The sequence below is a fragment of the Populus alba genome, chromosome 5, assembly GCF_005239225.2.
Source record: "Populus alba chromosome 5, ASM523922v2, whole genome shotgun sequence".
Classification (NCBI taxonomy): domain Eukaryota; kingdom Viridiplantae; phylum Streptophyta; class Magnoliopsida; order Malpighiales; family Salicaceae; genus Populus; species Populus alba.
The window spans coordinates 22,553,021-22,577,186 of NC_133288.1; the positions used below are offsets into that span (position 1 = coordinate 22,553,021).

Here is a 24,166-nt window from a genome sequence, read left to right on the forward strand (position 1 = left end):
GTTGATTATTGTATATTTTAATTTAACCCTTTAGTATTTAGTTAGTTGATAATTATTATGCTTCATGGTTTTTTTTTTTTTTTTTACTTCCTAGTTAAATCATTCGCGTCATGAATTTAATATGTTAACACGGGCTAGTATGGATTTTTTTTTACTTAATTTTTTTATTCAATATTGTTTGTTTTTCTTCGTTAAAACATGTTTTTATCAATTCAGCATCATTTTTTTTTCTTTAAAAAATGTTTTATTCAACCCGCAACAGAGTACGGGTTACATAGCTAGTTAGTGTGTCAAAACCAAGTTTACTTTTTTGATGCAGTGACAAAAAAGCTATTCATGAACTTTATATAATTATATAAATATTTTCACAATTCTAGATCTAATTCAAGATTGAATTAGAAAAAGGTTTGGATCACATTATAGTTGAATCAATATTTTTATTAAAACAATATTGTTTTTTTATTTTATAAAAATTCTTTGGTATTGACTTGATCAAGTTTGATGAAGTTAAATGAATTACTAAAAAAATTGTTAGGTCAACCATATTTCATTGAATTAATATCTTATTTGATCTAATTATAAATTCAATCTAGATAAAGTTTCACTCTCAAACTTCTCAAATCAAGCTTCCAAACTGGACTAAATTTAAAATTACACTCACAACTTTCTAATTTGAGAAGTCTATCCCATGAATTAGAGTAACTTGCAAATGGTCTTATAGGTTAACCCACATACAAGAGACCTAATTGATATACTTTATATCATAAAATTACTAAGATTTTAAGATATGTATAGCCTTATGCACACGCACACTCATAACTTCTCTAACTTCAAAAGCTAGTACCCTTATTAACTAATAAGCATGAAGAAATATTAATTCATCAAATGGTTCAACACAATTTATATAATGGTCCCTCTCTATCGTTGACACAACCCAAACTTCGGGTCTATAACTAGAAATGCAAGAACGATTCTCTAAAGACTCCTAGCCTACGCTAAGCCTCAAAACATACATATCATAAATCAAATTATATAGAATCACCCAACATTTCATAAACTTTCAAAACATTCCTCAAAACCAGTAAAAAGAATTAATAATTTAAAACACTTATTACATTAAATAAAATCCAGCCTTTGAAATAAAAATATAAACTTGAATAAAAACAGTATAATATGACATCAAATAAAAAAAAAATAAGACAGAAAGTCTCGCGAAAACAAGCAAGTCATACCAATAAAAAACAAAGAAGCAAGAATTTTCTACAAAATCAGTATGCTTACAGAAACTAAGGACCTGTAAATAATAATAAAAAGGAGGGGTGAGTTCAACTAACTCAGTGAGAGAATGACATTTAGTATACATATAAATTATAAGTCGTACATATCTTACACACACACACACACATTAAGCATATTAGCATATGGTAGTGGAATACATGTAATTATATACATATTTTCACAATTCTAGATCTAATTCAAGATTGGATTATAAAAAGGTTTGGATCACATGATAACTGAATCAATATTTTTATTAAAACAACATTATTTTTTATTGCACAAAAATTCTTTGATATTGACTTGATCAAGTCAAATGAATTACTAAAAAAATTGTTAGATCAACCATATTTCATTGAATTAATATCTTATTTGATCTAATTATAAATTCAACTAGATCAAGTTTCGACTCTTAAACATCTCAAATCAAGCTTCTAAACTAGACTCGATTTAAAATTGTACTCACAACTTTCTAATTTGAGAAGTTTATCCCAGGAATTAGGAGTAACCTGCAAATAGTCTTACAGGCTAGCCCACATACAATAGCCCACATACAAGAGACCTAATTGATACATGTTATATCATAAAACTAATATAATTTTAAGATATGTATAGCCTCATGCACATGCACACTCATAACTTCCTTGACTTCGAAAACCACTTAAAATATGAACCCTTTTAATAAAAAGAAAGTACCCTTCTTGACTAATAAGCATAAGAAATATTAATTCATTAAATGGTTTAACACAGTTTCTATAAGGGCCCCTCTACATCGTTGTCACGACCCAAACTTTAGATCCATAATCAACAATGTAGGAGCGGTTCTCTAAGGACACCTAACTTAAGCTAAGCCTTAGAACATGCATATCATAAATCAGATTATATAGAATCACACAACATTTCATAAACTTTAAAAATATTCCTCAAAACCAGTAAAAAGAATTAATAATATATAACACTTGTTACGTTAATAAAAATCCAATCTTTGAAATAAAAATCTAAACTTGAATAGAAACAATATAATAATTGAGCATCTAAGACATTAAATAAAAAGGAATAAGACAGAAAGTCTCGCGAAAACAAGCAAGCCATACCAATCAAAAGCGAATAAGCAAGAACTCTCAACAAAATCAACATGCTAACAGAAACTAAAGACCCAAAAAAATAAAAAAAAAAAAAATGAGTGAATAACATTTAATATACATCTTAGATATTATAAATTATAAGTCGTACATATCTTATATATACATATATACTAAGTATATTAGCATTTGGTAATAGAATACATGTCAGATAACATATAAAACTCGAAGGTTACCAGAACAAAACACCCTGGAATGATTAGTTTACACACAGGTTGGTGCCTCTCTCACCAACTAGCTATATCGAATCAATTTGTACAAAGACTAACTACTCTCTGTTTGTTTGAAGTTTATGACAAGTATGATATCAAGACATAATAGATATTCATATAATTATCAAAGCAATTAAATGTCATATCGAATGATTTAATTCAACATAATGCAAATGCATATTTAAGAAATTGATGAGGACTTGCCAAAAAATCAACATATATAGATATTCAAGAATGTTATACGTACTTATCATATAATCAATATACATAACTTATTTATGTTACATGCATATTAACCATTATCCCACTTGCTCGGAAAACAAAGGTAAAAGGCAAACAGATGTAGAACTAAGAATAACTAATGATTGCCAGGAGGAACGTCTGCAAAACCTATAACGGATATGAAAAAACACTAAAAAATAACTTGAAACAGATAAAATAAAATATTACAACTCTAAGATTTAAGACCAAAATGTAAATATAAATAAAAAATCGATCCCGAACATGTCTCAATCTAACCGAACTTAAAAGAACCGATTAAACTCCATTGCTCGGTCAACTAATCGATAAAAAAGACCAACATGTTAACAACCGCCACAAGCCAGCCAGTTGGTCGTTTCAGACCATTCGGTCAATCCATAACATCAAGCAATTGATCGGCCTATTTTAACCAACCGGTTGATCCAGATTCCAGAATCTCAATCTGCTTATTTAAAAAAAATTTACAAATCCCTCAATTAGTTTGTTTTAAGCCAAAATTAACACAATAAACATCAATTACACCTCCTAAATCATCTATGTATCAAATTAATATACTAAATCCCCAGTAAAAAACAACAACAAAAAAGATTGTAATACTTACCTTCTTCTTCAACACTTCTTAAAACCCAAAAACACAAGTTTAGATATAACTAAATTCCTTATTATTTTTGGGAGAAAAGTCACAGAAGGAAGAGAGGAGAAGAAAAAACAAATTCTCTAGCAAAAATTCTCTTTAAATACATAAATTATGTTAGGTTATTGGATTATCCTTAGCTTGAATTTGATTGGCATATCATGGTTCTTACAATCACTGTCACCTTCAAATGGACCTGTTGGGTCCATAAAAGATGTATACCTAATCTCTCAACTTTCTTTAATTTGCCTTATCAAACTGGATATGGTTCTCCACTCCAAGTCAATTGGTAGCATGAATCAGTCGTTTATTAGTCCAAGTGTTCAAATATTAACTGCACATGGTTCGACAAGGTGGCCACCCTTCGATTTTCTTCTGGTTGGTGCTAAGGCCCTTTCAACAGCTTTTTTAAATGTGTGACTTTAGTAATGGTTCCTATAATAAGCGCAAAGGACCAACTTAAATGCTAGGAGTACTAGCCATAGGGTGGACCATGGTCCCCCCGCCCTCTGTTATCCTGTAATTTTGGATTATGGCCTACATTGATCCATGTAGACTCGAGGTCTAAGGCCAAAATAGTTACACCGACCATGACTCATCGAACCTGAAGGCTACATTTGTTGGGTGCTAATTCACCAAAAAGGTTCACTGTTTGGCTAAATATGGAGTAGTCAATCAATTGCCATGTATGGACCCATCTATGGTATGTGATGTCTAGGTGTAACCGTACGACTCCAAGGCTAATAATTCCGACAAGAACAGCCACCATATTTTTCTCTTCTTATCTTTATCATAACCCCATATTTCAAGTCTGAGGTTCTTTGAATCCGATGGGAGAGAGGGGTGAAGGGTTTTTTCGGAAAAAGTTCTCAGAATTCTATGATTATCCTTTCCTTCGTATAACGAACTGTACCTGGAAAAAGTAGGCGAATTTTAAGAATATTCTTTTCCAAAGTCAATTCCAAAAATATTTCATGCATTAAACGAGTGGTTCTCCATGGCAGAACCGGATTTTAAGAAAATGGAGGGGAATTCTAAGGTATATTCTTGATTCTGAGTTTGATGCAGAATCAGATTTTTTAATCAAAACGATCTCATTTGAAATAAAAAAATCGGTCATCAACCTGCAGGTTGAGCCAAGCAACCCGCAGCTTAGATCTGAATTGAGTCTTATAACCATGTCTATATGGTATCTCTTGATTGAAGCTAAACAAGTCCAGTTTTGTAATGAACAAGTACAAGTTCAGGTCATTAAGCTTGCTCAATCTGCTTTGAAAACACTTCAGGACACGTTCCAGTGGATGGCGGCCATTTTCTATGGAAAACTGCAAAGAGCAAAAGCAATTATCTAGGCTGTACAAGTTAGCGTCAATAAGAAATTAGGACAGGAACCCAGGTTGCATTAATTAATCTATTCAATACAACAAGAGCTGGCTTCAATTTTTTCCATTAACAATCTGCTGCAAACAATTAAACAAGTAACATTTTTTTATGGATAAATAAATTAACTGTTAAGATTTTGAAGACAAGACATGGGAGAAGAGAGAGCCACGAGCAATTTAGATGAAAGGTATGGTAATTCATATTGATATTTTTACAGTTGTCTGTTTCTATATATTTACAACTATGGTAAAATTGTCTTGCAAAATTGTATTGAAGGACAGTGAAAGCAAAGCTGCTCCATCTCGAGAAGAGCATCAACTAGTGGCTGAGAATGTTGAGGATGGTAACTCTGGTTTTCAGTAATTTCCTGTAAACAGCCTCCAACTCCTCCTCTGCTTCCTGAATGGTTGACTCTAATGCCTCCAGTCCTTTCAATGTATTTTGCACTTGTACAGAATTGATGTCTTTGCTCGACTTCAGGACAAGCAATTCCGCGTCTATCTTTTCGAATTCATTGAGTTCAGCTTCGCATGATACACGTTTGGATTGAAATAGTTTTGAAACGACAGACCAGCCATGGGAGCTTGATCTTGCCTTTGTCTGAGAAACCATGGACAAGAGAGATTGGAAAATCTCGAGGCTGATTTCTTTTACTTCTCTTAGCATGCTGACTGCATCGACTGCTGAAGTGATGTTCTTCAAATTTTTGAGGCATTTGCGGATTGTTTTATCTAATTGTTTCCTGGACATCATGTAAGCTTCAACTTCACTTGCGAATCCAGATTCTCCACCTTTTCTCCTCCTGAGAGATGATTCAAGTTCCTGCAAGGACTCCTTCATTGATGAAAAAACATCTCTAGTTGTGCTGCACATGTCCAACAAGAGCAGAGATCCACTCAACACCTCTTCTCCCATTTCTTTTTGCTGTTCATTGGAGAGGGTTTGTTGTGTTGATGGCAACTGAAGAAAATCCTCAACACACTCATACAAGACTTTGAGGCCACTCAATTTGTGGTAAAGTGAAGTAGAAGTTGTCTGTGATGATCTCAACCTGTCCAATTGATCTTCTACGCTGACATTTAGAGGGTGAGATCTTGAGGGCAAGCTAGTAGAGCGAATGTGGCAAGCAGCCATCTTATCCTTTAGCAGAAGAACGCTGGTTATTGATGTTGATACAATTGAGCTTGGGAGATGTTGTTCAAGGCATCTCTCATGGGTCTATTAAATAGACAATAGGAAATAACAATAAGAAATGCATGTATCCATACTTGCATTTGCTGTCATGTGGCCTTTTTCTAACAATGCGACTCTCTCTCATCATTGTTGTAGTTCAGGAAGCATAATGCTAAAAAAATAATCTCAACTGATAATAATTTTTAAAATAATATTAGCATGCCTCCTTGCAACCCAGACAGGAATACGATCATCACACCGTATGAGTAATTTATCAGGAATCTCATCATGTGAAATGTACAGATCTCAATCTCGCAATAAAGATTTTGGAGCTCTTCATGATATTAAAATGTTATGGTAATCAAAATACTGTTAACATAATACAAGTCTGACATAATTGTTTCCTGCTTCTTGGACATGCTGCTCTACAGTAGGGTATCGACTATCCTGTACAGACTAGATTAAAGATGAAACACGTATAGCGAATAGGTGGATCTTGCTTGATCACATGCCAACCAGCTTGTAATTATCACATACGTGCATCATTAACAAATACATTTCATGTTTTGTTGAGCTATATCACACGTGCACCTCTGTGCCAAATTCACATGCAAATAATGGCCTGTCAAGATTCCAAATGCTCCCCACCAGGTCTATCAATTGGAGCTATTTCCGAGCCTCACGATCCTTTTTGTTCTGTACAGAAGCTCGAGCAAGATAATTGTGTATGTTGAAGATATGGGTGCAATCCACTTGTGCGCTTATATATTTTATTTGATTCATATCCTTACGCAGGGTGTCATGGCAATGAAGCAGGAAACAATTTTGTCAGGGATCTGAATAACTGATTTTTATTCATTTCATTAACATTAGAAAATAGTGTTCGTAGCAATGGCTGGTCAGATTTGCCTCAGGAACAGCAATGTATTATGAGATGGTCTGTGAATTTCACAGCATTCTAGCTCAAAGTCAAATGGATTCTGATGTAATGAAAATTTTTCTGTCGAGGATTCATTGGCACATGTGTTAATATTAGGATTATCTTATAGGAAGCACTCATCTTGAATCATAACAATGATGAGAGAAAGCCGGTCGCTGTCGGAAAATGCAACACATGACAGTAATGCAAGCCTGGGATGATGGAATCTGAATTGCGACTCTGTGTTCGGTATATAATTGGTGCAAGAGGAGTTGGCTTGAACGACTTTGAAGTTGGACCTACATTACATATCCCACTGATGGAGGCTTTCTTCTTCTTAAGGGAAGATGGATGCCATAGTTGGAGCTCTAAAGCTGCTTGCCATTTTCGCTCCATCAGCTTGGCTTCAGAATCCCATCCCCTAGCTCAGTGTAATGTTTTGAAATTAATAAGATAGGATATTACAAAAAAGCCCTTGGAGGCTTAAAAGTTGGAATAAATGAATAAGGGGTATTATGGTAATTGAAACAAAAATTGATAAATATAAATAGGAAGTAAAAAAAAAAAAAAAGTGTGATCTGAATTATTAGAGAGCAGAACCGTGAGAGAGAAGAGGGAGGAAGAAGAAGAAGAGAAAAGAAGGGAAAATAAGGGAAAAAGGAAGAGATTTGGAGGAAATAAGTGAAAAAGGTAAGATTTAGGTTGTTTAATGTGTATAATATGTTAATTAAGTTTTAATTTCAGTTTTGATGAATGTTAGGGTTTTGAGAATTTGTGTTTTGGGTTTAATTGATGAATTAAATTGAAGGTTAGGGGTTGATTGTTGTGGGTAATTGATTATTAAGTTGATTATGGAAGATTATGATGATTTTGAGTTATAGTTTTGTTTGAATGGTGAATTTGTGTTAGAAATCAGGGGTTAACAGTAGGTGATCTGTTGAAATTCTGAGTTTGAGGTTGAAGATGACGAAAATTCAATTTGGTCCCTCAATTTATGGAAATTACAGTTTAGTCCCCGAACTTTGAAAAATTGCAAATTGGTCCCTGGAGCATATTCCGAGATTCTGAACAGAATAACATATGAATTATGGTTACTGTATAGATAAGATAATTTAACACTTTCAATTTAGTCCTCCAATTTGACAAAAAGTACGATTTGACCTTAAAAATTTAGTAAAATTCCAGAATGATCCCTGAAGCATAATGATACATCCTGGACGGAATTGAGGATTAATTGAGGTCAGAATTTCAGTATATTCATGGATTTATAACAAATTTCAGTTTGGTCCTCCATTAGATGAAAGTTACAATTTGGCCCTACAAATATGGAAAAATTCCAGATTAGTCCCTAGCTGTCATAGTAGCTTTTGCAGATTAGTTTGATGAATAATTAAGGATTATTTAGTGAATTATTATCAATTTTATTAGTTGTTTTTATTATGGATTAGATTTCGAGAAAACTATTAGATTTTGGGTTTTTGAGAAAATTGACTAGTTAGTTCAAAAACTATATAGGGTTACGGTATACACCCTTGGTTAAGTTTATTAAATAGGTTAAATGTTCTTTCGAGTCGTTCTTGAATATGTCTCCTTTGTATTCAGATAATCCTGATATTCTACCGCCGGGATGTTAGTAGGATTTTCTTCGGTGTCTGCTTTTGAGTCAGGTGAGTGGATAATTTTCCATATGCATGAGAAATACTATAAATATTTGATTTGTTAATATGAATTAGATCATGCTTCTTGATAATATATATTGATTATTATCCTTGTTATGATAAAGCATGATCAATTACTGAATCTGAATTCTTGATATGAACTAGTATATATTTTGAATTGAATTCTGAATTGATAGCTCCTCATTTGATTGATGTCATGAGTTGAGCTTTGAGATATGAATATATTTGTTAGATTATGATTATGAACCTATGGTATGTCAGTCAGAATACCCATGCTAACAGGGTAGTGTTAGTCTTTGTGCACATCGTATCTGAACCCTAGTTAGTAGGGGGAGTCACCAACCTGTGTGGACTGATCATCCCACAGTACGGAGCCTCATGCTCATTGCATTTTGATTTTCTAACGAGTTCTACCATATGATATTCTTGTTATGACCTATTTGATAAACCTTCGTATAAGAACTAAAGCCATACTTGTATATATATATTTCTCATTGTTATATTACCTCGTGTGCGTATATTGAACGTTATCTACTCACTGAGTTGTTGAACTCACCCTCTCATTATTTATTCTTTTCAGGCTTATAGTTTGATAGCGGGTTACTTTTGTTGAACCTTCCGAACCTGCTTTTGGTTGTAATTTGTATCTTTCTTTTTATGTCAAGTTAGTGCTCCAAAACTATGAATTTTATATGAACTCTTGTATTAAGACAATCGAATTATATTATGAAGTTAGTTTGTTGTTTATGCTGTGTTGAACAACTCTGATTGACTTGTTCAAAAGATTGTATGTAAGTTTGGGTTCGCATAGGTTTGGAACTGTCACGACCCGATTCCCGGATTCATGACCGACACATAGGCAAGGTTCCCCTCCAAGGTTCCAAACCTATGCGAACCCAAACTTACATACAAACTTATCCTTCAAAACTCAATCAGAGTTGTTCAACGCAGCACTAATAACAAAACTAACTTCATAACATAAGTCGATTGTCTTAATACAAGAGTTAATATAATTTCATAGTTTTGGAGCACTAACTTGACATAAAAAGAAAGATACAAATTACAACCAAAAGCAGGTTCGGAAGGTTCAACAAAAGTAACCCGCTATCAAGCTATAAGCTTGAAAAGAATAAATAATGAGAGGGTGAGTTCAACAACTCAGTGAGTAGATAACGTTCAATATACACACACGAGGTAATATAGCAATGAGAAATATATATACAAGTATGACTTTAGTTCTTATACGAAGGTTTATCAAATAGGCCATAACAAGAATATCATATGGTAGAACTCGTCAGAAAATCAAAATGCAATGAGCATGAGGTTCCGTACTGTGGGATGATCAGTCCACACAGGTTGGTGTCTCCCCCGACCAACTAGGGTTCAGATACGATGTGCACAAAGACTAACACTACCCTGTTAGCATGGGTATTCTGACTGACATACCATAGGTTCATAATCATAATCAAACAAACATATTCATATCGCAAAGCTCAACTCATGACATCAATCAAATGAGGAGCTATCAATTCAGAATTCACTTCAAACTACATACTGGTTCATATCAAGAATTCAGATTCAATAATTGATCATGCTTTATCATAACAAGGATAATAATCAATATATATTATCAAGAAGCATGATCCAATTCATATTAACAAATCAAATATTTATAGTATTTCTCATGCATATGGAAAATTATCCACTCACCTGACTCAAAAGCAAACAACACTCACAAGCTGAAATCGAAGGAAATCCTACTGACGTCCCGCCGGTAGAATATCAGGATTATCTGAATACAAAGGAGACATATTCAAGAACGACTCGAAAGAACATTTAACCTATTTAATACACTTAAATAAGTGTGTATTCCGTAACCCTATATGTTTTTGAACTAACTAGTCAATTTTCTCAAAAACCCAAAATCTAACGGTTTTCCCGAAATCTAATCCATAATAAAAACAACTAATAAAATTGGTAATAATTCACTAAATAACCCTTAATTCTTCATCAAACTAATCTGCAAAAGCTAATATTACAGCTAGGGACTAATCTGAAAATTTTCCATATTTTTAGGGCCAAATTGTAACTTTTATCAAATGGAGGACCAAACTGAAATTTGTTATAAATCCATGAATATACTGAAATTCTGATCTCAATTAATCCTCAATTCTGCCCAGGATGTATCATTATGCTTCAGGGATCATTTTGGAATTTTACCAAATTTTTAGGGTCAAACCATACTTTTTGTCAAATTGGAGGACTAAATTGAAAGTGTTAAATTCTCTTATCTATACAGTAATTCTGTCCATAATTCATATGTTATTCTGTTCAGAATCTCGGAATATGCTCCAGGGACCAATTTGTAATTTTCCAAAGTTCGGGGACTAAACTGTAATTTCCATAAATTGAGGGACCAAATTGAATTTTCGTCATCTTCAACCTCAAACCCAGAATTTCAACAGATCACCTACTGTTATCCCCTGATTTCTAACACAAATTCACCATTCAAACAAAACCATAACTCAAAATCATCATAATCTTCCATAATCAACTTAATAATCAATTACCCACAACAATCAACCCCTAACCTTCAATTTAATTCATCAATTAAAGCCAAAACACAAATTCTCAAAACCCTAAAATTCATCAAAACTAAAATTAAAGCTTAATTAACACATATATATACATAATCTTACCTTTTTATTTATTTCCTCCAACTTCTTTCTATTTCCTTTCCAATTTCCCTCTTTTCTCTTCTTCTTCTTCTTTCTCCCTTCTCTCTCACGATTCTGCTCTCTAATTTCAGATCACTCTTTCCTTTTTTTTTTTTTTTACTTCCTATTTATATATATCAACTATTTGTCCAATTACAACTATACCCCTCATTCATTTATTCCCACTTTTAAGCCTCCAAAGGCTTTGTTGTAATATCCTATCCTATTAATTTCAAAACATTACAGGAACCTTGGAGGGGAACCTTGCCTATGTGCCAGTCATGGATCCGGGATTCGGGTCGTGACACTCAGAATATCAAGTTGCATTTGGAAATGTTGAGATCATCACAAGAAACATCCTCATCAACTTGCCAAAGATCAAGTGGCCTCAAGACTTTATACTAGTGCATGGACGATTTTCTTCAATCTCCACTCTCCTACCAAGCCCTCTCCAATGAACATTGAAGCATATATGGTTAGTTAAAAACCGAAGCAAGTGATCTTCAAGTCCTTCAGATACTCGATGACAATGGAGAAAAGTGCACATAACCAACCTTGGACAAAGAAACCATCTTGGCGTGTCTGACAAGAGAATCTGAAGAAATCAGTGTTGCTGTGTTCGCATCCCTCTTAACTTCCGTTTCTCTGTCAACAAAATTAAAGGGAAGTGGCAGCTGGTCTGTTGAAGTTCAAACGTGTAGTTGATGCCAATTAAGCAGAGATGATCGATGCTGAATTGCTTGCTTTGAAATCAAGCAAAGACATTAGTTTTCTACAAGTCCAAAATGCATTGAAAATTTTGGAGGCATTTCATTGGAGCATTCAGGAAGTAGAAGAGGAGTTAGAATCTGTCTACAGACTACTAGTTAAAACAAGAGTCTTTCTTCTGAACATTCTCAATCACTAGATCATTAACTTCCTCTTGGGGACAGTTTTTTTTTTTTTCCCTGTCAGCTAATCATCTGTACATTGTTATCATCTGACAGTATATATAATAAATACAAAGAAAAACACGCAATTTACTTGGATTGTTTAATCTCAAATGTTGCCTTCCCTCTCTTTCGTTCTCTCTCTGTCTCCATATGAACACTGCTATTCTTTTTTGGATGAATGAATTCTTCATTACTATTATATTGAAACAGTATGAAGGAATGTAAGCTTAGTGTTTTTTTTTGCAAATATTTAGTCCTAAGATAAATTCACGCAATCTGATGAACACACTGATAGAGAGATTCTAAACTGTCTTTGCGTAACTGGGATATGCAACTGCTGCTTCTGTCCCAGTCTCAGTTTTATGGCTTTTCAGGCCAGGCATGTCTTTCTAAAGCTGTTGGGAATCCTGTTGGTTCTTCCCCTGTCAAAATAAAAGCATAGTTGGCATCCCAACTCAAGTTTAATTGGGCTAAGGGCTTCGAGTGACCGATTGATTGAAAACGATGTTGTTTTAACAAAAAAATAAAATTAATAAAATTCCTTAAAATTAACCTGGCCTATTCTAATTAATCGGACTATGAATTAATATGTCAACATAGCTAATATTTAAAGTAATTTAATAAAAAAAATCAGTATCAATGAGATTTATACTGATTTAATCTCCTCAACTTCTTGAATGCTACATTGCAAAACCTTCAGTCCCTTCAATACATTTTGCACCTGTACACGGCTGAATTTCTTGCCAATGAGACTGGAGTTGGAAAGGAATAGACGAGATTTACTCTGAAAAGACTATCCCTTCTTTCTTTTTTTCCTTTTCTAGCCAACATAAATGTTCATATGACTGATAAAAAATGAGATGTATTTTTCAATAAAGGACAGTAATGATCACTAAGAGGCGAGATAAGAATTGGATCCAGGTTCTGATGATTTCTCAAGGAAGTGTAAATTTTCATGACAATATATTCAAGGAGAGAGATGGATGGAACATGTTTTAAGATAATTGTTATTGCATTGTATTATGTTCAAAGTGATCTTCGTACACTTGAATATTTCTATATATTTACAACTATAGCAAAATTGTCTTGCAAAATTGTATTGAAGGGCAGTGAAAGCAAAGCTGCTCCATCTTGAGAGGAGCATCAACTAGTGGCTGAGAATGTTGAGAATGGTAACTCTGGTTTTCAGTAATTTCCTGTAAACAGCCTCCAACTCCTCCTCTGCTTCCTGAATGGTTGACTCTAATGCCTCCAGTCCTTTCAATGTATTTTGCACTTGTACAGAATTGATGTCTTTGCTCGATTTCAGGACAAGCAATTCCGCGTCTATCTTTTCGAATTCATTGAGTTCAGCTTCGCACGATACACGTTTGGATTGAAATAATTTTGAAACGACAGACCAGCCATGGGAGCTTGATCTTGCCTTTGTCTGAGAAACCATGGACAAGAGAGATTGGAAAATCTCAAGGCTGATTTCTTTTACTTCTGTCAGCAGGCTGACTGCATCGACTGCTGAAGTGATGTTCTTCTCCATGCTCTTCAAATTTTTGAGGCATTTGCGGATTGTTTTATCTAATTGTTTCCTGGACATCATGTAAGCTTCAACTTCACTTGCGAATCCAGATTCTCCACCTTTTCTCCTCCTGAGAGATGATTCAAGTTCCTGCAAGCACTCCTTCATAGATGAAAAAACATCTCTAGTTGTGCTGCACATGTCCAACAAGAGCAGAGATCCACTCAACACCTCTTCTCCCCTTTCTTTCTGGTGTTCATTGGAGAGGGTTTGTTGTGTTGATGGCAACTGAAGAAAATCCTCAACACACTCATACAAGACTTGGAGGCCACTCAATTTGTGGTAAAGTGAAGTAGAAGTTGTTTGTGATGATCTCAACCTGTCCAATTGATCTTCTACGCTGACATTTAGAGGGTGAGATCTTGAGGGCAAGCTGGTAGAGCGAATGTGGCAAGCAGCCATCTTATCCTTTAGCAGAAGAGCGCTGGTTATTGATGTTGATACAATTGAGCTTGGGAGACGTTGTTCAAGAAACCTCCTCTGGGCCTCTTATATAGAGGCTAGGAAATAACAACTGGGATGCATCTGCATCCAGACTTGCATTTGCTGTCATGTGACAAGGTTTCTGACAATGCCGACTTTCTCTCATCATCATTGTAGTTCGGGAAACATAATGCTAATAATATAGTCTCAACTGATTGTTATTATTCAAATAATAGCAGAATGCCTCCTGATAACCCAGCAGAAATATGATCCGTAAGCATAATTTAGCTGGAATCTCATCACGTGAAATGTACTGATCTTAATCTCATAAATAAGTTTTTGGAGCTATTCATAATGAAAATTTAAAAATCCCATGGTATTGTTGAATGATTGGTTACAAAATACAAGTCTCTGACAAAGTTGTTTCCTGCCTCCTTGACATGCTGCTCCACAATATGGTATCAACTTGAATAATTAACCACTACAAACACCATATTAAAGATGAACACATATGGAAAACAGGTGGATCTTGCTTCATCACACAACAACCAGCTTGAATTATCACTCATGTGCATTCATTAAGAAATACATTCCATGTTTGATTGGCCTATATCATCAGTGCACCACCGTGTCAAATTTAGATGCAAACAATAGGCTGTCAAGATTCCAGTTGCTCCTCACCAAGTATATTATATCAGTGAGAGCTATATCCGAGCCTCATGATTCATTTTTGTATTGAAGCTCGGGAAAAATAAATATATTTGTATGGAAGATATGGGTACAATCCACTTGTGTGCACATATATTTTATTTGATTGATATCCTCGTGCAGGGTGTCATGGCAATAAAGCAGGAAACAACGTTGTCAGAGACCTGAATAAGCGAGTCAAGGCAACGGCTTTTCAACTTTGCCGCTTGAATAGCATTGCACCACGAGATGGTCTTTGAATTTTAATATGTTCAAAATCATTTGGTGTAATGATGATATTTGTGTCTGCAACACATGGGTTCTTGCTATTATGTCATAGTATGTTATAGGCAGCACTCCTGAACTGTTATAACTTATGATGACAGAAAGCCGGGCCTGTTGAAAAATGCAACACATGACTGCAATTGCAAGCCTGGAGCAATGGAATTTGAATTGATACTTCTTGTTGTGTATATAATGGATGCTAGAGGTGTTGTTGGGAAGATGGTTGCTTTTTTTCTCGATAAGCCCAGTTTTTTAGTGACAACACCAGATTCGTTATGAAAAAACAGATGGAGATATGAGAGGCGTTGCAGCAAGAAACATCTTACAAATTGTAGTACGCATCCCTGGAATGGAGCAAGGATCAAGAACCGAAACTCCTATCAGAGTCTCAGAGAATAAACCCCATTAAAGACTAGGAAAAGAAGCTAAAACCAATGAAGCTGGAAGCAGGAAACATCCAAGAGGAAACAACTGAAAAGGAGTGGCACGCAATGGAAGACAATTCAATTGGAAAGAAATTAAAGCTTAATATCAAAAACTATTGAACACACTTTGCAAGAGCGAGCAGATTCTGCAGAACTTTGAATATCAGCTTGACCTGCAAAGAGGAATGGAACAACTTGTCAACCAGATGCAAAAAGAATTCGGAAAAAACACCAAGAGCTTTGAGTAGAAACCAAAATTTCTGATTTTATTGTTGCAGTAGACAGAATAACCTGCAGGTGCAATCACCGAAGGGACCAATCATGCTTTGAAATACCATGAGTTTCGAGGAACCTTGTCTATGAATTCTGAACCTTCAAAATCCAGTAATTGTGACACAACCATTCCATGGCCTAGGTCATAATTTAGGATTGGTGCTGGTTTAAGGTCTCCCAAGAGGGGGCTGCGCAAGTCGCGGCCCTGCCAAGTTCTAGTCTCAAAACTCGCACTAATTAAGATGGTTCAGAGAAATTAATAATTCAGTGGCAGATGGTAATAATCATCAAGAACACGAACAATTAGCATGGCTTAGAGTTTGAAGTGCACATTAATTTACCAGTCTTGTTGTCTGTAATTAAATGAGTGAAGCTATTCGACGAGCAGTAGAGTTGGGCATGTTTCAACATTAAGAAGGCAATAAGGCTTGCAACAATGAGTTTCCTAGCATTTTTCGGCCTCTTTACTATCCTTGTCTCATCAGCTGCTGGATCACCAGATGGTATCCCTGCCCGTGAAGAACACTACTCAAGGCAATATGAAAACACTCTAGGATTGTGGGGACAACAGAGATCTTGAGCTAGTGAATCATTTTGACTTTCAGTACAGGGAAAGAAATCTTAAAATGGGAATTGGCAGTACCAGTTAGCAGCTTCTTTCTCACTTGTATCTAAAAGGTAACAGCAGCAAGAATTTTATAAAGGATCCGCGGTGCTGCCTTTGGAAACTCGAGGACCAGAAGTTGCATGCATGTTACTAGATTGATTTTCATGAAAAGATTCTCACGAGTCTTCCATTTCTTACTCATTAGTTCTTCTCCTTGATTTTTCTTGATAACTATTATATACTCTTGTACATGAACTTTATTGCTTTCATCCCACGTCAGGCAGAAAGGAAATGAGCTGTTGAGCACATAGCAAACTATTCTTTCGCCTTTCACTAAAGAATACCGGGTGTACCTGCTGCAGACAGCTCTCTTGAGGTAGGGCTTGCTTTATAGCAGTTCAAATCGGATAGATGGGGTTAAATGTTAGCCTGTTGATCCCAGAACAAACACAACCTTTACCATGGATTACTAGATTCTCATGATGAGGAACTTGATAAGTGAGACAACAAGTGATTTTGAGAAGTATTGTGATTCGATGCATTCATAGTGATTTTGATACAATTGTCTGTCTGTACCTATAACTACAATAATTACAAAATTGTGGCAAGATTAAGGAATTTGAAGAGGACATAAACTAATGATTGAGTGTATTGAGGAGGGAAACTCTGACTTTTAGTAATCTCCTAAAAACACACTCTAATTCTTCCTCCACTTCCTGAATGCTGCACTCCAAATCCTTTAGTCCCATCAATACAGTTTGCACCTCTACATGGTTGGATTTCTTGCCAATTAGACAAATCAATTCAGAATCCATCTTTTCCACTTCATTAGCACAACCTTGTCCTTCACATGAAACACGCCCGGATTGCAATAATTTTGAAACCGCAGACCATCCAGTAGTTCTTGCCTTCGGTCGACAAATTAAAGATAAGAGAGACTCAAACACCAAGAGACTGATTTCTTCAACCTCTTTTATTATGCTTGCTACTGCAAACAAGTTCGAGTCCTTGTCCACAGATGGTATACTTGTGCTCTTCTTTTCTGTTCTCTTCAGATTTCTGAAACACTTGGAAATTACTTTGTTCAATCTCTTTCTCGAGATCATATATGCTCCAACTTCATTTTCCAAGCAGCTGGATTCTCCACATCTTTTCCTTCGAAGGGACGATTCTAGCTCCTGAACGCATTCCTTCATTTGAGAGAAAACGTCCCTGGTGGTGCCACACACATCCAATAACCGAATAGATCTTTCTAGCGATTCTTCTATACATTTGCTGTAATGTTCATTGGAAAGAGCCTGCTGGATGAGGGGAAAATGAAGCAAATCATCGAAACTATCATGTAAGTCTTTGAGGGCACTTAATCTGTAGGATACAGATGAGGAAGTTGCTTCTGATTCTCTCAACCTGGACAATCGCTCCTCAACACCTTCGGTTAAAGGATGATTTTTGGAGGGTAGACTGTTGGAACGGAGATGGAAAGTGGATTTAGAGGTAGACATGATGATCTTTCTTTTGGCAAAAGAAAGCAGTTATGAAATGCTCAACGTTTAATTAGATGTTTGTTGTCCTGGCTAACATCAATTAGGCCATATATATATATATATAGCAGAAAAATGAAGACAGGAAGAGCTCCATCCTCGTCTAGAACTTGTAATTGTTTATCATGTGGTGAGTTGGCAGTTCTGCCAATGTTTTGTCGCGGTCGGATCTCGAGATGAGAAATCCCATAAAAGAAATCCTAATGGAACATCTCTAAGGACTTGCACGAGCACATTGACACCATGGCTCTCAGACAGTAGTTGACCATCACAATATTAATTTGATTCGAGTCTAATTATGCAGATTGTGCAGATCTTCATGTGAAGATGGTGTGTTATAGGGTAATTGGAGACTTTAGCCTGCTATTCAATTTAAAATTCATGCAGGCCGTGTGTGTGATCTTAATGAATAATAATATTCAGCCATCTGCTGAGAATTCATTGAAGGAAATTGAAATAAACACTTCCACAGGACAAGTGTCTAGAAATATTAAGAGAAAATGGAGATATCCTACTGGTGAATTCATATATATATATCATCTTGAACGTAGACCATTTATTGTTGAGATTATATATACTACGTACTAGTCTATCAATGGAGACGGCAAGTCCTTCAAGAATTCAGCCTCTTACCCCTAGTCAAACCCGAAAAATAAAAAGCCAAGAACAGCAAGCAAGTTACATAGTTTAAAGAATGTGAAAAAGAGAAAGAGATGGCGAGTTTTACATACGAGCAGTTCATCCTTTCAGAAATAGGGAACAGAACATTCGTGTGGCACTTCTTCGGCAGCTCTTCGATTGAAAATCTTGAGTAACCTTGGTTATTTTTGGATGTCTTAGCTGTTTCATTGAGCTTCCTGATGCCGTGACAGCATTTTCTCGGCAGGTTATGGGATAGACCTCCCAGATACTCAGCACAGTCAGGGAAGGAACCCCACACCGGCGAGCACAGTACTTCGGAAGGGTCTTAGTCATCATCTTCGCAGATACCATTTTGCTCGGACTGTATATATGTAGTACACAGAAAATCTATTTCAAAATACATTAATTAGGAGTAAAGTTTATGTCAACACCCTCCATCTGTCCCCCTCTCTCCAGCACATTAATCTTGAAATTCTCACAAGACAGCCTCAGTTGAACGAGAATGAAAGAATCATAGTTGTTAGTTTCTGTACGAGGTCTCATCTCGTTTAGGACCTGTATCATTTGGTCGTTGGTTAACTTCAGTCATTAAATCAACATAAATCATTTTTTAAATGAAAAACAACATTATTTAAAAAAAAAAAAAAATCTTGAAGTTGATTTGACTAAGTCCGAAGTCAATCTCTTATCGAAATTTGATCTAATAATTGGAATAAAACTTGGTTTAGTTTAGCTGAATCAATTTACTGAACCGAGCTGGATTTAACAAATCGAGAAATTCATTTTGGGCCATGCCTAACAAGGGACACATGGGCTCATATTATTTCTTCTTGTACACAAATGGGCCAGAAAAATGATGGCCTAGAAATTGCAACTTTGGGATTGATTTGCTTGATTCAGGCCGACCCCCTTGAAAAGGAGAGCTTTGTATTTGTGGCCAGGCTTTGGCAAGATGTCGGCCGAACAATATCTTGTCTCCAAAATATTCATCAATGTCATCTTTTAGCCCCATAAGTTTAAGATTTTATGATTCAAGCTGCCATTTATTATTAAATAACTAATAAGAACCTCACAATTTTCATATTTTTATTCTTAATTTTATCCCATTTTTTCCTCTCGAATCATCATATCTCATAAAGACAATTAAGAACCTATAAAAAAAAATTAAAACCAAATTTAGAAGGCAGAAGGAAGGCTATTAGATGATTGAGGGTCGTGATCGGATCCTTGGAAATTAAAAGGGTAACATTGAAAAATATTAAACTATAGGGGCAACAATGAAGTCTACCCTAAAAAGTCGACTTGATGCATAAAAATCTTAGGAGACTTGAAATGAGTGACCGGGTATTGCTTTGTACACGTAAATACTTCTCAAGCAACACCAAATTTACGGCTCCTTTTTATTGAACTTATCTACCAAATAAAAAATGAACTAGACTATAAAAATCAAACAAATATCTAGGTAGTGTCGTTTTAATAAGATATAAAATACGTTTTTCTATACTTTTTATTTTAAAAATAAAAAAATGCATTTCTATATTTTTAACTAAATATCTTTTTTTATATCTCAAAACAATCGGTAAATGCTAGTCGTCTCTATATATATATAACTTTAACATATTTTAAATTAAATTGTGTTTTATCTGTATTTAATAATGTGGTATATGATATTTTTAAATAAAAATATATTAAAATAATTTTTTTATTTTTAATATCTACATATCAAATATAAAAAAAATATCAATTTAATATTTTCAAATAAAAAATAGCTTTAAAAACATTTCATAGAGAGTTTAAAATATATCTCTAAACATATTATGGGATATTTATCACAGTATCTGTTTATGTTTTTTATGTGATTTCCAACAATATTTTTTATTTAAAAATAAAATAAAATAATTATTGTTTTAGTATTATATGTGTGTGTGTGTGTATCAAGCTTTATTCTTAGAAGCTTTATTCATCACAATCGGAAACATCCCTATATAAAGGGCTAAAGCCCACAGGTACCTACGAGAAAATTTGAAGAGAGAGAACATAAAGCTTGTACACCCCCACAGAGTCTCGTACAGGCAAGAAAAACCTACAATGGCATCATCAACAAGAAACCCTTTACTCTCTTCAGACTTGTTTGGTTCCAAAGTCTTGCTTTCTCCTCCAACTCCTAAGACAACTTCCTCCTTCCTTTTGTCCAAGAATCTCCTAAAAATAGTAAATAAAAAGAAATCTGGTTCTTTTAAATCCCTTCAATCACAAGCAACCATAGCTGCTGCCTTACTCTTCTCTTCTTTAACCCCTCAAGCCCTAGCCATTGACAACCCTGCACCACCACCTACTCCTCCGGTTATTGAAGCCCTTCCCACCAAACCATCTTCTCCTTTCGCTCAAAATCTTCTAGTTACAGCCCCTAAACCCCAGTCTGAGTCAACCTCTGACCTTCCTGAAGGTAGTCAATGGCGATACAGCGAATTTCTAAATGCAGTCAAGAAAGGGAAAGTGGAAAGAGTTCGTTTCAGCAAAGATGGTTCTACCCTCCAACTCAGCGCCGTAGATGGCCGTCGTGCCAGCGTTGTAGTCCCTAATGACCCTGACTTGATTGACATTTTAGCAAGGAGCGGTGTTGATATTACGGTTTCCGAGGGAGACTCGGGGAATGGGTTTTTTAATGTGATTGGAAGTCTTTTTTTTCCGATTCTTTCTGTTGCTGGATTATATCTCTTGTTCCGACGGGTTCAAGGGGGGCCGGGTGGGCCCGGTGGGTTAGGTGGACCGATGGATTTTGGCAGGTCGAAATCGAAGTTTCAGGAAGTGCCGGAAACCGGTGTGTCGTTTGCTGATGTGGCCGGAGCTGATCAAGCTAAATTGGAGTTACAAGAGGTTGTTGATTTCTTGAAAAATCCTGATAAGTATACAGCTTTAGGAGCTAAAATTCCTAAAGGATGTTTACTAGTTGGGTCGCCAGGGACTGGAAAGACATTGTTGGCTAGAGCTGTGGCAGGAGAGGCAGGGGTGCCGTTCTTTTCATGTGCAGCCTCGGAGTTTGTTGAGATGTTTGTTGGAGTTGGAGCGTCGAGAGTGAGAGATTTGTTTGAGAAAGCCAAGTCGAAAGCACCCTGCATTGTGTTTATTGATGAGATTGATGCAGTTGGGAGGCAGAGAGGGGCTGGACTTGGAGGTGGGAATGACGAGAGGGAGCAGACCATTAATCAGTTGTTAACCGAAATGGATGGATTTTCAGGCAATTCAGGTGTTATTGTATTGGCTGCTACGAATAGACCTGATGTTCTTGATTCAGCTTTGTTGCGACCGGGAAGGTTTGATAGACAGGTTACAGTCGATAGGCCTGATATTGCTGGTAGAGTCAAGATTCTTCAGGTAAGTTCAATAATGTTAACCAAGTTGTTATATTCCTCATATAGAATGTATAGAGTGTGCAAATTAGGATAAGGAAACAGAGAATAGAAGCAGAATGTGTTTTTGTGTGTGTTGTGTCGTGTTTATAAGAGGAAGTTTAAGACAGCTAAACTCTGAATACTAATACTGGTAGTATAAGAGAAACTCTCTGTGAACTGATAGTTTTTCCTGTCTAGTTATTAATTGTCTGATAATGCATGCTGGAAAACTTCCCATATTTGATGTGTATTCTTGAGAAAAATGGACCGTTCCAAATTGGTCTGATTATGGATACTAGATAGATTTGTCTGATAATGCATCCTAGAATCAGGTTGTTTCGTAATCCTGTATATTGTTCGAGAATTCTGCTCTTGCTTGATCTTAGCATAGTGAACAATTGTACTTTTATAAATGATAGGTGCATTCTAGAGGAAAGGCACTTGCAAAGGATGTGGACTTTGAAAAGATTGCACGGAGGACCCCAGGATTTACCGGAGCTGATTTGCAGAACCTGATGAATGAAGCAGCCATTGTTGCAGCTAGGCGCGACCTTAAGGAAATAAGCAAGGATGAGATTTCTGATGCTCTGGAGAGGATAATTGCAGGACCGGAAAAGAAAAATGCTGTTGTCTCGGATGAAAAGAAAAAGCTAGTTGCCTATCATGGTAGATGCATAATAACCTGCGGCTTTCCTTTACGTTTTTGCTGTATCCCAGGATTTAATTTTGTGATGCTAATTATGCGTGTTACTCTCCATTTGCAGAGGCTGGGCATGCCTTGGTTGGTGCACTTATGCCTGAGTATGATCCTGTAGCCAAGATATCCATCATTCCCCGTGGTCAAGCTGGTGGTCTAACATTTTTTGCACCAAGTGAGGAAAGGCTCGAGTCTGGATTGTACAGTAGAAGCTACCTGGAGAATCAGATGGCTGTTGCACTTGGTGGAAGGTTAGTACCTAGGCAAATCTTTTTAGGCATTTGAGCATCTTTGGTGCTCTTCAAGAGTGAGCAAGGGCAACAAATTCCCCTCTATTTGGACTTCAGTTTTTGAGCTAATGAGACTTGATGCAAATAAGGGAATTCCAAGTGATTTACCCTACCTTGGATGTTTCACTACTGTCTCATTTTATATGAAGATTTCTTCTCCCTCATCTAAAATGCAGGGTTGCCGAGGAAGTAATATTTGGCCAGGACAATGTCACTACAGGAGCATCCAGTGATTTCATGCAAGTTTCACGTGTGGCTAGGCAGATGGTAGAGAGATTTGGGTTCAGCAAAAAGATTGGACAGGTTGCCATCGGTGGACCTGGTGGAAATCCTTTCATGGGACAACAGGTAAGTTTTGAACTTGGATCTTTTCAAATCTGCCTCTTCTATTCACTAGCTGGTTGTTCTCTTATTCACCATTTCCAGCTCTTCTGCAACAAAAATATTGGATTAGCCCCTCTTTTGTTTTAATCGCAGATGTCATCCCAGAAAGACTACTCCATGGCGACTGCTGATGTGGTGGATACAGAAGTAAGAGAGTTAGTGGAGACGGCTTATTCAAGAGCCAAGCAAATCATGACAACTCACATTGACATCCTCCACAAGCTCGCTCAACTCCTCATAGAAAAAGAAACTGTCGACGGAGAAGAGTTCATGAGTCTCTTCATTGATGGAAAAGCTGAACTATATATTGCCTGATTGCAATTCTGAGTATCAAACCATGTTGTATTGTACAAGTTTAAAACACATTTACAGGAAGATCAATATTTTTGTTCTGTGAATTTTGGAATAACAAGGCTAAGAACTTGTAGAGTCAAGATTCAGCTATAAATTTTTCAAATTATTACTTTTCTCATCAAACTGAGACATTGAAGCTGAGGATTATCATGCTGCCAGAAGTGTTTATCAATTATATCTGGCTATATCCTATTGTGATGAACAATTGAAACCTCGTTCTGAAATGAGAAACTTACAAATGAAATATGACGGGAAACTAGGGGGCT

General features: G+C 35.9%; 4 protein-coding genes and 1 long non-coding RNA gene across 5 annotated transcripts; 1 reads left to right on the plus strand and 4 right to left on the minus strand.

Moving 5' to 3' along the window:
- Positions 1-5,064: 5,064 nt before the first annotated feature.
- LOC118061948 (uncharacterized) lies at positions 5,065-6,085 on the minus strand. The gene has a single exon (XM_035075590.2). The coding sequence runs from the start codon at positions 6,039-6,041 to the stop codon at positions 5,226-5,228; it is 816 nt and encodes a 271-aa protein (XP_034931481.1). The 5' UTR covers positions 6,042-6,085; the 3' UTR covers positions 5,065-5,225.
- A 3,550-nt stretch (positions 6,086-9,635) lies between these two features.
- Positions 9,636-11,635, minus strand: LOC140955601 (uncharacterized). Its single transcript, XR_012169890.1, has 2 exons — positions 11,378-11,635; positions 9,636-10,470 (listed from the first exon to the last, which is right to left on the minus strand). It is a non-coding gene; the product is annotated as an uncharacterized lncRNA (long non-coding RNA).
- Positions 11,636-13,474: 1,839 nt separating this feature from the next.
- LOC118061947 (uncharacterized) lies at positions 13,475-14,302 on the minus strand. The gene has a single exon (XM_035075589.2). It carries the CDS (start codon positions 14,300-14,302, stop codon positions 13,475-13,477), a length of 828 nt encoding a protein of 275 aa, XP_034931480.1.
- Positions 14,303-17,171: 2,869 nt separating this feature from the next.
- Positions 17,172-18,135, minus strand: LOC118062260 (uncharacterized). The gene has a single exon (XM_035075991.2). The coding sequence runs from the start codon at positions 18,100-18,102 to the stop codon at positions 17,236-17,238; it is 867 nt and encodes a 288-aa protein (XP_034931882.2). The 5' UTR covers positions 18,103-18,135; the 3' UTR covers positions 17,172-17,235.
- A 2,651-nt stretch (positions 18,136-20,786) lies between these two features.
- Positions 20,787-24,023, plus strand: LOC118061945 (ATP-dependent zinc metalloprotease FTSH, chloroplastic). The gene is made up of 5 exons (XM_035075586.2): positions 20,787-22,158; positions 22,595-22,841; positions 22,940-23,123; positions 23,339-23,510; positions 23,640-24,023. The coding sequence occupies exons 1-5, from the start codon at positions 20,872-20,874 to the stop codon at positions 23,859-23,861; spliced, it is 2,112 nt and encodes a 703-aa protein (XP_034931477.1). The 5' UTR covers positions 20,787-20,871; the 3' UTR covers positions 23,862-24,023.
- Positions 24,024-24,166: the final 143 nt, after the last annotated feature.

What these genes read in the sequence shown, in the direction of transcription:
- LOC118061948 (XM_035075590.2), bottom strand. Translation starts at nt 6,041, where the DNA reads ATGGCTGCTTGCCACATTCGCTCTACTAGCTTGCCCTCAAGATCTCAC.
- LOC118061947 (XM_035075589.2), bottom strand. Translation starts at nt 14,302, where the DNA reads ATGGCTGCTTGCCACATTCGCTCTACCAGCTTGCCCTCAAGATCTCAC.
- LOC118062260 (XM_035075991.2), bottom strand. Translation starts at nt 18,102, where the DNA reads ATGTCTACCTCTAAATCCACTTTCCATCTCCGTTCCAACAGTCTACCC.
- LOC118061945 (XM_035075586.2), top strand. Translation starts at nt 20,872, where the DNA reads ATGGCATCATCAACAAGAAACCCTTTACTCTCTTCAGACTTGTTTGGT. An exon ending in GCTGTTGCACTTGGTGGAAG is followed by an intron (nt 23,124 to 23,338) that starts GTTAGTACCTAG and finishes TCTAAAATGCAG; the next exon opens with GGTTGCCGAGGAAGTAATAT. An exon ending in ATCCTTTCATGGGACAACAG is followed by an intron (nt 23,511 to 23,639) that starts GTAAGTTTTGAA and finishes TTTTAATCGCAG; the next exon opens with ATGTCATCCCAGAAAGACTA.